This window comes from Branchiostoma lanceolatum, chromosome 7, assembly GCF_035083965.1.
Source record: "Branchiostoma lanceolatum isolate klBraLanc5 chromosome 7, klBraLanc5.hap2, whole genome shotgun sequence".
NCBI lineage: Eukaryota > Metazoa > Chordata > Leptocardii > Amphioxiformes > Branchiostomatidae > Branchiostoma > Branchiostoma lanceolatum.
The window spans coordinates 14500404-14514039 of NC_089728.1; the positions used below are offsets into that span (position 1 = coordinate 14500404).

At 43.4% G+C, this 13636-nt stretch overlaps 2 protein-coding genes across 3 annotated transcripts in view; both read left to right on the plus strand.

Annotated features, from left to right (window-relative positions):
• The first annotated feature begins 2270 nt into the window (after nucleotides 1-2270).
• Nucleotides 2271-7383, plus strand: LOC136437808 (uncharacterized). 2 transcript variants are annotated; one of them, XM_066432294.1, is made up of 4 exons: nucleotides 2271-2801; nucleotides 3367-3465; nucleotides 3965-4134; nucleotides 5363-7383. In XM_066432294.1, exons 1-4 carry the CDS (start codon nucleotides 2394-2396, stop codon nucleotides 6966-6968), a joined length of 2283 nt encoding a protein of 760 aa, XP_066288391.1. In that variant the 5' UTR covers nucleotides 2271-2393; the 3' UTR covers nucleotides 6969-7383. The 2 variants fall into 2 exon arrangements, with proteins under 2 accessions (XP_066288391.1, XP_066288390.1); XM_066432293.1 differs by having other exon boundaries at nucleotides 2272-2801; nucleotides 3355-3465.
• Nucleotides 7384-11594: 4211 nt separating this feature from the next.
• LOC136437803 (ras-responsive element-binding protein 1-like) overlaps nucleotides 11595-13636 on the plus strand; it is a 29122-nt gene continuing 27080 nt past the window's right edge. The window contains exon 1 of the mRNA XM_066432281.1: nucleotides 11595-11770. Coding sequence (XP_066288378.1) covers nucleotides 11596-11770 — 175 coding nt within the window. The 5' untranslated portion in view covers nucleotide 11595. The remainder of the gene's footprint in view (nucleotides 11771-13636) is intronic.

Genomic DNA, 13636 nt, shown 5'->3' on the forward strand with positions numbered 1-13636 from the left:
GTTTCGTCAGGTCGGTTACGAGACCTTGTCGCGGGCCCTCTTGGCCCCTGATGTGTCAATGAGGCTTTTCATGCTCAGCAGAATTGATACCACGCGCCCGGCGTGTACTGTGACCCCGCGGGTCGGAACCCTCACCCCCAGGTGGGGCGAATCCTCTTTGTCAAGGTGTTCACTTGCAGGTGCGACAAAGGAATATAGGGCTCCACCACTTCGCACCTTTTCAGCAAAGAAGTGTTGTAAAGAAAGAGCTAATTAAGGGGACAAATTAGTCTAAAGAGCCGGAACACGGGATCGCTTTGTGTGTTAAACACGGGGTTAAGGCGCCCGCCTGGTCCCACGGTCCTTACGGCGGCCACCCTCACGACGGCTTCCGCCGGAATGACGCAGTATTACTTCTGTTGCTAGAAAAATAGTAGAAATTGGCCAAATGATGGGGTAAACAATTTCCCACAAATGCTAGCTGCCTATAGAACTACAATATTTGGTTGAAAATCTGTGGTTCTAAGACCGAGTAACTCCTTTAGCAAATCACTCATCCATTTGGCCATTTTCTGTTATTTTCTCAGCGACAAAACGATTTTATTGAAGACTAGAAATGATGACGTACAGAGTCAGGCATGCCGGACCTTCCTGCGCTTTGTCCACCTGCCGGACAGCGGAGGAACTTCGGACTTTGATCTGTCATCGCACCGACAGGTGCATCCATCATGACGTAGCTGTCATCCTCGTGGGAAACCCTTATGCCAGATTTACACACAAGTTCTCGGAGTCGACTCGGGGCTGTGTGTGAGGATCTTTGGGCTGCTCAAGTGGAGTTTTCCTACTCAGGAAAACGCTACTTGAGTGGCCTAGGATTCTCCTTGCACAGTCCTGAGTCGACTAAAAACACGTGTGTAAACCCAGTCTTAGCCTCCGTTGCAGACCTCAGCGGACATGACACATTTCTTCTCCTACTACGTGCAGTTTTCTGATAGCTATCGGGTTTTATGCTTGCAGAGGGCTGATTGATGCCCGGTGTCAAGCTACATTTTGCCCCTGCCAAATATTTGCACGACATTTTTTAACGTTTATAAGGACACTTAGTTGACACCTTGTACGACTAAGACCACCCGGAAAAAGTGGCTTTAGGGCCCAGTGACCCAGTGACTTTCGCTAACCTAACTTATAACACAGTACCCTAACCCTGAGCCTGACTCCACGCAAGCTCAAAGCAAAAAATTTGGCGCGACACCGGACGACCATCAGATCTCGGTTAGCTATCAGAAAATTACGCAAAGTTGGACGGAATAACGCCGTCTTCAACAGAGGCTAGTTCACACTGTGATCCTACCGACTGACAAACAACTAGTACTTTTTCACGGAAAATATGGAAACCAAAAATTACTTTTTTTTTCAGAGCGCCATACTCGACTTCCAAAGATGCCATACCATTGGTAATTCCACAGTTTGTGGCAAAGAAGTTTGCATCTTTATTCCTCAGTTGACCAATAAGATCAGTTCCCTGACAATCACAAGTCCACGGCCCCTCCCTTTCGGGGACCGCATGACAGGTGCGCATAGCCCATCCTTTCCGCTACGTGGCGCTGCTGAGAACAGCGCACCCTGGCGGAGAGAATAGCATAGACAGGATGAAGTACGATGTACTCCCAGGCTGGTGTTATGACAAACTTCAATAACTGTCCATTTGGCCAATTTCTATTGCTCCAAAACTTTTGTAAGTGTGCATGCGCGAAAAAAAGTTTGGCCAAAAACAAAATGGACTCAGAGAACGATGTACCAAGGATTAAAGCTCCTTGTGTGTACCATTGAAGGAGTCTTCTGACTATTGAAAAAAAACCTTGTGTACCAAACAATGGATTATCAATTTTTGTTGTTTGAAATCTTCGTCTTTGACTTAGGATTGACTTTGGCATTCTACCACATTAGTATCCGTTTTGCAATTCCTGGCATAGCATAGCTCATTTCGCAGCTACTTTGGACTATTTTCAGTATGGTCGATTTTTTTGGAACGGACGAAAATTGATGCGGGCGGATGTCATCCATCAAATGGTATCAACATGGCCTAACAATTTATTTCTATAGAAGGGTGACATACTGTAATTTTATTTATATTGCGGTGGTATTATTTCGCCGTAGGAGGGGGAAAGAGGTTTTCACGCATATGATTGTTTGAATTCGCCATCAAAACAATTCATCTTTACATTAATAACCTTAATACATTAGCAGAACACATCCATTGTACCATACACGAAACCTTCCAAAATAAAACCACCGTAAACATTTCAAGATTTACAGTAAAGGCGCTGTCCCTAGTTGACCTCGTGACGTCACAGGTCACCATTGTCGGTCCGCCATCTTGAAAGGTGTGTGACAAAAACAAAGGAACGCCCAAGATGGGACGGTGTGTTGTTTGTAAGTCCTCGACTGCCCAAATGAAGGGAATAACATTCCATAGCTTTCCTAGAGACACCGGGCGGCGTCAGCAATGGCTCGCCAACATTCGGAACCACTTCGATAACATAGTAAGTGACGAAACCTCCGAAAGTCCCGATGATATTTGGACGCAGGACGACGAAATCATCGACACCTGGAAGGTGTGTTCCCGACATTTTGAGGAGAGCTGCTTCGCAGATTCCCTTATGAAAAGAAGGCTGAACATGACCTCGAAGACTTTCCTCAGTCTCGACGCCGTTCCCACCCTGTTTATGGAAGATGAGCTGTCAAAGCCGGTGACAAAGTTATATGTTGAGCAGAACCTACGGCCGTTGAAACCCAAGGAGCCAGGGCAAGAGCACAGTGGGGTATGTGGGTTATTTATGATAGTGAAGTGAAGTGAACTTTATTGCTCAACAATCGTAACATGGTACAATGTATGGCATGAAATCAACAATCTGTTCTACAAGGCTATCATAATCAGATATCACGACAAAATTATTCCACTAGGATAGGAAGTTATAGAAGGCATTATGTTTGGGCAAGTAGCATCATGAACCCTTCATATGAATTTATCATGAACGTTAAATTCTGAAATCATACGTTGAATTCTTAGATTATACTCTACTGGTAAATTATACGGGATAACGGCATATTTGAATGTAACATTATCTTAGTTATATGAATGAATATTATCTGATTGTCTGAATATCATCTGTCATAAGTATATATATGTATGTGTGTGTGTGTATGTATGTCATAATGTGTATCATGTGTGTATGACATATATATGTATATATATATATATACAATGTACATGTAGATGAATGCTTGTACCAATTAGTCTTGACTGTGAATTATGCTGTATACTGTATGTCATGGCTGTAAAGTACCAGTATTTGATAGTAGTTTCTATGTTAGGTTTCCTCCCAGGAGAAGCCATCAGCAGACACTGAAGATGTGCCGGTGAACCAGGCAACAAGCTACACACATGACTGGAGTCAAGGGAGACCATCATTTCGACAATTCAAGGTACTGTAATAAATCTTGAAACTTTCACCACCACAGTGTTGTCATTCCCTTGGTTTCCAATGCAAATTCATGACACCGAATGAGATGTAAAGCCATTATTTGAGCAGAGCCACACCATGAGCATGTAAAAGTACCCAACGCACTTATTAAAAAGACTAGTTCTCCTTCCTGATGTGAGTGGAAAACTCAGTGGATCAAACCTTACAGTCTGGTCTTATTCAACTTGTTCCTACATGCCTATAAAAGTTTCAAGACAAACCAGTATTTGGTACACGTATTTGAAAGTTGCACTCATTTTAAATGCCTTTTTTTGTCAGAGGGAAGGCTCAAATCGCTTTCATCAATCGAAATAGAAAAATAAAATTGTACTTTGCTCAGTTTTATTTGGACTCAGGTTTTTGGCTTACAGGTTTTTTGGACTCTGTTCTTGGACGTTATGCAGGTCCAAATCAGTTCCAGCGAACTGGTATCCACCCTTAAAAGTTATATTTCCTTCTAGGCTATCAATCTCAAGCAGATCGGCAAAAGGAAGCGATCTGAAGACACCGCAGACCTGCCAGCGGAGAGTCTGACCCCCGTGTACCTGTCGAGTCAGCAGAACCGATGGAAGGGCGCCTGTAACACACTAGAGCTCACCGATGATCAGATGGCCAAGTTCCTGCTAGACAGGCAAGACAACATTTAATATCACGAGAGAATGTGTAAATTTTGTACAATGAACGCAGTGGAAAATGAAATACATTTCATTTGCCAATGTCCTCTATATGACGCCGAAAGAAACGAATTATATAAAACAGCTTCCGTCAATTCCCCTAGCTTTCACCATTTGACTAACTTAAAAAAGTCAATCTTACTACTAAAATCAACCAACCCACCTACGATACAAAACGTGGGTCTCTTCATTTCCCACTGCCTTCAAAAGAGAAGTCAAACCCAACATAGTTAACATAGAACTTTCATTGTAGACTAGATAACTATATCGATTCCCTTGTATTTCCATGTACTTGTTTGTCTGCAATAAGCCTTCGGGCATGAACTTGCAATAAAGTTATTGTTATCAATATCAACTGCCTGTGTATGGTTCCAACTGGGCATGTGCATGTGAAGTCCCCTGAGACATCGACAAAACACATTTGGACATGTAGATGTGTAAGCATGGTCAATCAAAAACTGTTTACAAGGTAGGGTCCGTCAACTTCATACACGCTGTATGCACATGTGGAACCATGAACAGGCTTATCAAACCCAAATAAGATAGAATTTAGTGCTAGTAATACAGTACTAGAATTTGAACTAGAATATAGTCACATGCTATATTGTTACCACTTGTCTGTCAGTCCTTCCATGTTACATGTACTTGCAATTAGCCTACAAGTAAGAACTTGCAATGAACTTAATATTATTATTAATACATGTGGCACGCATGGTCTAGTGGCTAGGGTAGCAGGGTGGGATTGAAAGGTCAGAGGTTCCATTTCTGTCAGCACTGAAACAAAGGTTTTGTCTAGGGAAAAGCACTTTACACGACTTTCCTAACACTACTTGACGTGAATGGGTACTTGACTTTGGTTTGGGAGGTAAAAAGCAGTGGAAGGAGAGGTATGGTCTCTGTTGTCCAATACCATGCTCAAGATGCAGTGGATTATCAATCTATGGAACCTTTACAACTTACTCGTAACACTATTGCAGACCAACAAGAAGGTATCAAAAGTTACATGTATCTTGGACATCATTTGCATAGTTAACGAGGAACAATCAGGAAGAATCTTTAGAGGTACTAGATGTTTTCAGACTCTGTTTCGTTTTCTCTATCATTTTATATAACTGTCCATGCTAGCACCTCATATTGTAAACCATGAGAAATAAATGAAGGTCATTTGTGTTTTCTTTACTGCAGGTATTACAAAGGTGACAAGTCGGTTTCAGCGTTCACCGGCAGTCAGATTACCCACAAGACACTGCTGCTAGACCGGGGGTTACTGACCCTGTGGAACGACACCATGGCCGCCAAGGGCTTCGGCAGTGATAAAGATTTCCTCTGGTTCCTACTTCTCAGGCCGCAAAAGTCAGGCACAAACAGCAAAGTGTATACTGTCAGAGATGATGTGGCCTCGGACGAATGTGTACCAGTAAAGGTGGATTACGTAGGGCCTGGTTGTGCAACATCCGATACCAGCCAAGACTTGAATGATGCTGCGAATCTTCCACTGGTTTTACAGCCACCTGTGCCTAAACCCAGCCTCACACAGAAGAAGAGTGTCACTGAAACTGTGATGACCACACCAATACCTGTAACGTATCAAAATTCGTTCTACGCTGACATTGAAGTGAAAAGCAAACGAGCGCCCAGACATAATTATACGAGGGGTATAAACCAATTGCTGGGAATAACAAAAGAGGATCCTGAGAGTTCAGACAAGGACAGCAGAAGTTGTGACAAAAGCAATGGAGTGCAAACACCCAGACGTAATTATAAGAGGAGTATAAAGATGCTGGAACTAACAAAAGTTGACCAAGTATATCCTTTGAGTTCAGTCAATGACAGCAGTAGTTGTGACAACGTTGTACAAATGCCCAGATATAATTATAAGAGGAGTATAGAGCAAATGCAGGAACGAACAAAAGATGACCAAGTATTTCCTGAGAGCTCAGTCAATGACAGCAGTAGTTGTGACAACGTTGTACAAATGCCCAGACATAATTATAAGAGGACTAGAAGGCAAATGCAGGAACTAACAAAAGATGACCAAGTATTTCCTGAGAGCTCTGCCAGGGACAGCAGTAGTTGTGAAACGCGACAGAAAGTTCTAAAAGTGGGAGGAACAGAGAAAACTTCAATTTCTTGCACATCTTCTCAAATTCGTGACAGGCTGAGAAAACGTAGCGACACACACTCGCCCAAGAGTGCAAAGAGCAGAAAGCAAGACCATCATGTATCAGGGCCAAGGGAGGAACCTGTCAAGAACTTGGGTAATTGTGAAAATACCACTTCAAGTTGTGGTGAAGTTGGCATTGATATGGAGGAACATGAACAAGAGATAGACCTTGACCATACTGTTACATCTTCTCATCTAAGTTCTGATACTCTCCACATTCGTGTTAAACAGAAAGATGGAGTTGAGAAGAACATTGCTAGTGATGACAACCACATTCCATCAACATGGGGTACAGTGAGCATTAAGGTTGAGAAGGAAGATGGACTAGAGAATGACTTCGGTAATTTTGACAGCACAAACTCATCATTTCCTCAGCTTGCCCTTAACATTAAGGAGGAAGATAAAGTATTATACAGCAGTTGTGACAACACCAGGCCATCTCAGCTGAGTCGTGATACAGTCCGCATCAAGGTTGAGAAGGAAGATGGACTAGAGATGGATCTTGGTAGTCATGACAACACAAATACATCCTCTCACCTAAGTCTTGATTCAGGTGATATCCAGGAAGAGGAGCTGGAGATGCACTTGAACATGGCAATCATGGCAACAGCAGAACACCTGGACTGAGTTGTGATGTAGTTGAGAAAAAAGACAAAGAACTTTGGTTATTATAGCAATACAATTTTCCTCAGTTTTGCTTCGAGGAAGCTGAAGAAGAAACTTTTGAAATAAATTCCATAGCTCGAACCCATTCCATAGCCCTGACCACCTCTGTCAAAACTAGAACTGCAAAATAGAAATAGAAAAATACAAATACATGTATTTGACAGACAAACAGCCACTCTCTCATTGGTCAAATTGTTAATTGCCATGCTATCATTGGTTGAACTGCAAATTGTGATGGACAGTCAGGATTGGTCTATTGTGACACCACTAATACATTGGCTCAACGTCTGCAATTAAGAACATTCCAACTGCTGCTAATTTGTTATTTATGCTATGTTATTTCATGTCATGACCCGTTATTAAAGATCTACACTTAGTCCGTTTGTTGGTTGGTTTATGATTTTTAGAAGGTCAAAGATGTACAGGAGGGACCAGTAATTGAGTTGTGCAGTAGAACCTACTGTGTGTACCCTCAATGGAAGTTTGACATATTTTTTCTTCTTATGGGCAGATTTTGCTCAGAAAGGTCCAGTTTTCTGCTCAGGTGGACAAAAAAATATTTGTATTTTTCTTAACCTGTGCCATGTTTTTCCCTGCAATTGATCCCTTAATGAAATGGCCATGCTTTCTTATTGGCTGGACTGACCCATTGAGGTGGGTGAAATCTTGGTTTTATTTACATTTTTTTGGCAGATGTGGTAAAAGCTACACAGGCCTAGGACCCATCTAGCTGAAATGGGTCTCTTCTGCCCCTTTGCAATTTAGGGGGGCCAGGTACCTACAATAAGGGTGGATACCAGGTTAGCACAAGACTAACTTATGGAGGAATGCTGTCAGGAGCATCTGCCCCACTGTATCAGAAAACTTGGTAGTAAGTAAGACCAAGGAGGTTAAACCTCCTTGGTAAGACCCACGTGTAAGTATTGACATATTCATGGCTGGATTCAACGTCTTTAGACTACAGGAAGTATCTAGAATCACGGCCCACCATTGGTATGAGATGTTTGTTGAAAGTAACGTACATCTAATCAGGAAATGTTTCTTTACTACATGCTGATTTATTTATTGGTTTGGCTGTTTTGGACACAAAGCCAGGGCTGCCCAACTAGTCAGGCTATATGGTGTATAAGACTAGTGAAAGACCTTACAAATTTGCTCAAGGCAGGTTTTCCTTCTCTAGACATGTGTATAAAAATACTACTGCATATGAGGTTTTTAGCAGAAACGGCAATATTCAAACACCGGTATACGGATCCTGTTGCTCTATGAAGGCACGAAGGCTCTACCAAGGCTACCACCAAGCGTCCCACGGTGACCTTTTAGATGCGACCTCATGCGGAATGTTTCTGAAGGACAACATTCTTTTACACAAATAAATCAGCAAGTATTCCTTTTGAATCGAAATGTTGACAACAAAAAGAAACCTTGGGGCTCCATCATGATGTAAGTAAGTCTGTCTCTATGTCTGTAACTTATCTAAAATTTCGGTTCATCTCTCACATTTCTACGTGGTCCCACTGAATACTGAAAAAAATATCAACCACTTTTTGCCAAGAAGAGAGACTTTGTTGCAAACTCCTTGCAGATTGGTCGCCGCGCCGTGTGTGTGAACCCCACTGTAGTGGGATTTCGATCGTTGGACTGACACAGGTATCCATGAAACCGCTTTCTTTCATCTTTGCACACAGCGTATTATAAATGCAGGTTTTAACCACAAGTATTAGAGATTAGTAGAGCAATTTGTACCTAATATGCCCAGAACTTGGAATTGGCGGTCAGCTTTATCACTTTCACTCGGAAACAAGCGCTCTGTGCTTTTTATTCTAGGATTTGAAACTGATGATATTTAGATATCATTTGCCATCCTTTTTTAGAAAAGCGCCTCATTTTAATATGTTCTGTAGCAACAATTTTTCACATATATATATCCTGCTCTGAGTCAAAATTCTATTGCATAACGCTTGTAGCGTGTACAATGTAGCTGTGATGGCATGTTTCTACATCCCAAGAAATGATGAAATACTATTACCTACGCCATTCCATCAATGTAGGGAGCAGGAACTACATTATTTTGATATACTTACTAAAAAGTAAGCTGTGTAATAATCGAAATACACCGGAAACACGTATTTGTTTACGTCATCAAATTGACCCTGTAGATTTGCGCCATAAGTTATGAAGGTCGAGTGATGTGTGACGCATTTTATCGTCAACGAGGTTAGTCTAGCCTCATACGTCATTCTCTCAGCCTTCAATTTTGCTGACAGATATACTCAACCTTCAGCCTGTCACATCTTCTGATTGTCATGATTAGGCACTACTAGTGCATACTGCCGTGACGGCTATGCTCGTATGCGTAAGCCACACTTTAAAAGGTGGCTATAAGTATAAGCCCCCCCCCCCCCCATTGGACTAGACGGCGATCGCGCTGCGACCGTACTGCGACCTGAATTAGATTTTGTAACCCTTGAGTTTTGACTAGCCTCTACTAGGCTCCAGCAGTGGCTAGTAAGAGTAGAAATCGGCCAAATAGAGGAGTTGGCCAGCCGATAGATACAATTTGTCACGAAAACCATTGACTTCATAATTGGAATCAATGTAAGGCTCCCATTCCACTAGACGGCGATCGCGCTGCGACTTCGTCGCGACCTAGATTGGATTTTGTAACTCTTGACTTTATAATTCGAAAATCATGTGAAATGGGACAGTAAAACTGAAAAGACAATGAAACACACAAAGCGTAAATACATTCGTTTTTTATTTATGAAATTTGTTGAATTTCTGTCAAATCGCACGGTCGCAGGGAGGTCGCCGCCCTGATATAGTGGAATGGGGTTGCGTATCTCCACTTGACGGGGATCGCTGAACGACGACCGTACAGCGACTGACATCGTAACCCTTGATTTCATAACTGGAATATGATGCAAGAAGTACATGTTGTACAATAAAGATTTAATAAAAGATAACAAACACATTAAATGTTTTTCAATCGTTCCTTATCTATGAAATTCATTTAGCGATCTGCCGAATCTTTTGGTCGCCCAGCCGTCGCAGCCTCCCGTGGAATGGGTGTATAAAAGATACACTTGCACTGCCAACATAGAGATTGCTCTCGTGCAACTCAAACTCATGCGGAAAAAAACGGTGCTTTGATAGTGGTAGACAGATAATAGGGATCGATACATGTCCAACTGTGGCGTGTTATCAGACATACAATCAACATCGCGGCTGACCTTTCTAAATATCGGATGCGAACCTATGTTTGGAATAAAGTCCGGCTGAAGTACAGTCATTATTTGGCACCTGTCGTAGCATACCATTACTCTCAATTACTCGTACTGTCCAGTGACTGGGAAGTTGGAACAAAACCCTGCTCAGAGAGTGCTAATGCCTATAGCTCAATTTACATGCAGAATAATTCAGTCACCCTGACAATGAAATTTTTAAAAAAGTCAATTTCATTGAACCAAGGAATGTCCTTGGGTGAACGTTACACTCTATTTCTGTCCTTCGAAATTCGCAGAAAAAAATCTGATACCATGCATACCTGAAACTTGAATTCTTTTTATGGATCATATAGTCACAACACAGCACATGTATAATGCATATGCTTGTGTTAAAGCCCCCTTCCCCGTTAAAGTACATAGATAGGTGTCCTCTCCACGCGGTAATACAAGGATGTGGTACAGGAATGTGTGCCTACGTGCGATCTCCAAGCAGATGTTCTGAGGAAAGATCGTAATGTTTTCTAACTGCCCCGTTAACCTGAAACCCACCACCAGTACCCGTCACAGAAGTGAGAAGCCAGAAAGGTTACAATCCCTCAATATTGCCCAACTAGATATAGGTTGGGGGGGGGGGGGGAGGGTCAAGAAGAAAGAATCTTTCCCTTGACCATCTGCTTAAAGATTGATCACGTGGCGCTTCTCTGTTTTACTTTACGTCGTCAGTTCTACAGCACTCACTCACTGTAATCCAACCACAAACCTCCCCGTGGGGTCAAGTGAGGACACCCCACGTGAATCCTCTTAAATTTGCATAATCGTGTTCACATCTACGTACGGTACAGGTTGCACGCTATCAAAATACCGTGATCATAAGGCATAACTTAAAAAAGATGTACTTTGATACTGGCTTGCATATCACGTCATATATTCGAATTCGATTTTCTTTTATGTTGACATTGTGCGTTCCGATTGTTCATTGTATTGTGTGACATTCAATACCTGTACTATGTGACCCCTCTGCTCTATCAAGCTATTGCGAGAAAGAAGTTGCATCTCTGAGAAATATAAACTCAGTTTCTTTTCTAAAAGCCGAAACAATGATGTAAGAACGATTTCCATTGTCTGTCTGGCATGCTATTGGTGCCTCTGATCTTACGGTAACTCGATACACGTTGTTTTATCCCAAGGCATCACAAGGTGTGAACCCAACGACTGAAATATGTTGTACGTCAACTTTACCCCTCTTCCCCTCCAACTCTCAAAACGTTTGGCTAAAAATCAACCCTTTCCTGTCCTTTTCTAGTCGGTTTAAGACAGTGTAGATGAGTGTCGTGTACAGAGATGGGGGTATTGTTGTGAAGATGAGGTGTGAAGAGTCGACAGACAACACGGATGGGCGGAGGAGGAGGAGGGAGGTGTCTGCTGAGTGCGCAGCCGCAGTTCGCCCCACCGCGCCATCTTGTTCTGTTTGTTTGCTTGCTTGTTTGGTCCCCATCATGTCTCGGCGCAAACAGGCGCTGCCCTTCAAGCTCCAGCGTAAGTACACCTTCCCATTTTACACCTGTCTCCTCTCTAAGACATAGATCTACCTGTTTGAGTTACTTTTGTGGAGTTTGGCGAGAGTTTGTGGGGACTACATCACTTGTAAAACCCGGGCACCGGCTGCGATCGACATCTCCGGTGTTGTCGATCAAGTTATCCGGAGGAGCCGTCCCTCCTGACCCTTTTGTGCGGATGCAAGGCGTTTCCATGGCCCGCCCGCATCCCCACCGCGCGCCCTGGCGCTAACAACTCTGTAAGCGTGTCGTACACCGATGTACCAGCGCGAATCGTGCTGTTAGGGCGCTCGGGGAAACTTTTCGGCGCGGAGATGGGGCCCCGGCTGGCTTCCTCCTTCTCCTTCCGGGATCCGGTGTTCGCATCCCCGATTCTCCCGGCGCGGTGTCTGGCGGTTCGACAGGGTCATTAAATATGCCGCACGGCTGCGACTCGACACGCCAAACTCCCCGTGCCATCAATCAAGCCCCCGTGCCCTTGTCATGAATTTGGGAACATTTTCAACAAGGTCGATTTTTAGGGGATGGGAAGAAAATTCTCCATCTGTTACGTTTTTTTTTCTGGTTGGGGATCGAACGCCGCCAGGAGTTGGACATTGGCACTCCTGGCATTTGGTCAAGGAGAAAAGTGCAGGAGCAAACAACATGGCAGCCAGATGCACCTAGATGTAATTTGTTTGGCCCTGGGAGGTCTGAAGTTAAAGACTACTGTCTCCTTCCTCCTGAGATGGCACCGTTGAAGGGGGGTTGAAGGAGGTGGGACCCCCTACTTGAGAATGGTTTGTCTTGAGAAGGTGGAAGGCAGGGATGGGGTACACCTGGTGAAACAAGTGCCAGACTGGACAAACAAAAAAGAAAAGTTGGCCAGCATCCAGAAACTCTGAATAGCACACCTTGTTGGGGCCTCCTCATTAAACCCTTTGTTGGGAGGGGGGATCTCGGCTACATCACCTAATCTCCTTTTGTCCTCATCATGTGATTTTCTCCGTAGGTGTGTGATTTTTGCTGGTCTTTTCTCACCAGTGGTTTTTATTTGTCCGGTCGCCTGTGCGAAGAAAAGGTAGGGGCGGTGCCAAGACTAGGCTCTGTCAACACCATCATTGTGTCATTTCAAACAGGAACCTTGCAAAAGGTAAACATGCACAGAGGCGAACTATTCCCCCATTCAGCCCAGTGATGGGTAATTATTCAGGTTCAAGCTTTTCAAGCTGATTGATTTTTGCTTCCTCTATTTAGAATGGGGGACCCACTGGCAGTATCATGTTTCCTGGGCACTGTGCTCCTTCCTCCATTTCCTGCTGGGCTTCTGTCCCCCTACCCAGTAACCTGTTGCCAGGACTGCCCTCCTCTTGTGGTATTTCGCTGCCAGGTTTTTCCTCAGATGTGCCAAGAGATGCTGAAAGCCATACGTCTCTTTTATGACTTACTTCTCGGGCCATATGTAGATGATAGATCTTTGTCTACCTTTTGGCGGAATTTGACCTTCGCATGTCAAGGGCAGGCCAATGATACGGTGTCTCTTGTTGTAGAGTAGGGAGAAAAGAGGCTGCTTCTGTTCGATAAGAATCTACGTGAGGGCTGGTCCCATCACGAATAGTCTTCTTGATTTCTACAAGAAAATATTTTTTTAGTAAGAAATGTTTCTTTTTTTGTCTATACCGTTCAGGTATCTTTGTTGTGAAATGAGCCATCCTTGTCTCAGGTGTTTTGTGTTATACCTGCATACCTGTGCACAGGCCCCTGGATTCTAATCTCCAATCAGGATTGTGCCCGGCCAGGTAGTGTTTCCACAACAGCAGAAATATATCATGCCCAACCTTAAAACTTATAGCATCTCATACAAGCA

What these genes read in the sequence shown, in the direction of transcription:
- LOC136437808 (XM_066432293.1), top strand. Translation starts at nt 2,394, where the DNA reads ATGGGACGGTGTGTTGTTTGTAAGTCCTCGACTGCCCAAATGAAGGGA. An exon ending in CAGGGCAAGAGCACAGTGGG is followed by an intron (nt 2,802 to 3,354) that starts GTATGTGGGTTA and finishes TTTCTATGTTAG; the next exon opens with GTTTCCTCCCAGGAGAAGCC. An exon ending in CATCATTTCGACAATTCAAG is followed by an intron (nt 3,466 to 3,964) that starts GTACTGTAATAA and finishes ATTTCCTTCTAG; the next exon opens with GCTATCAATCTCAAGCAGAT.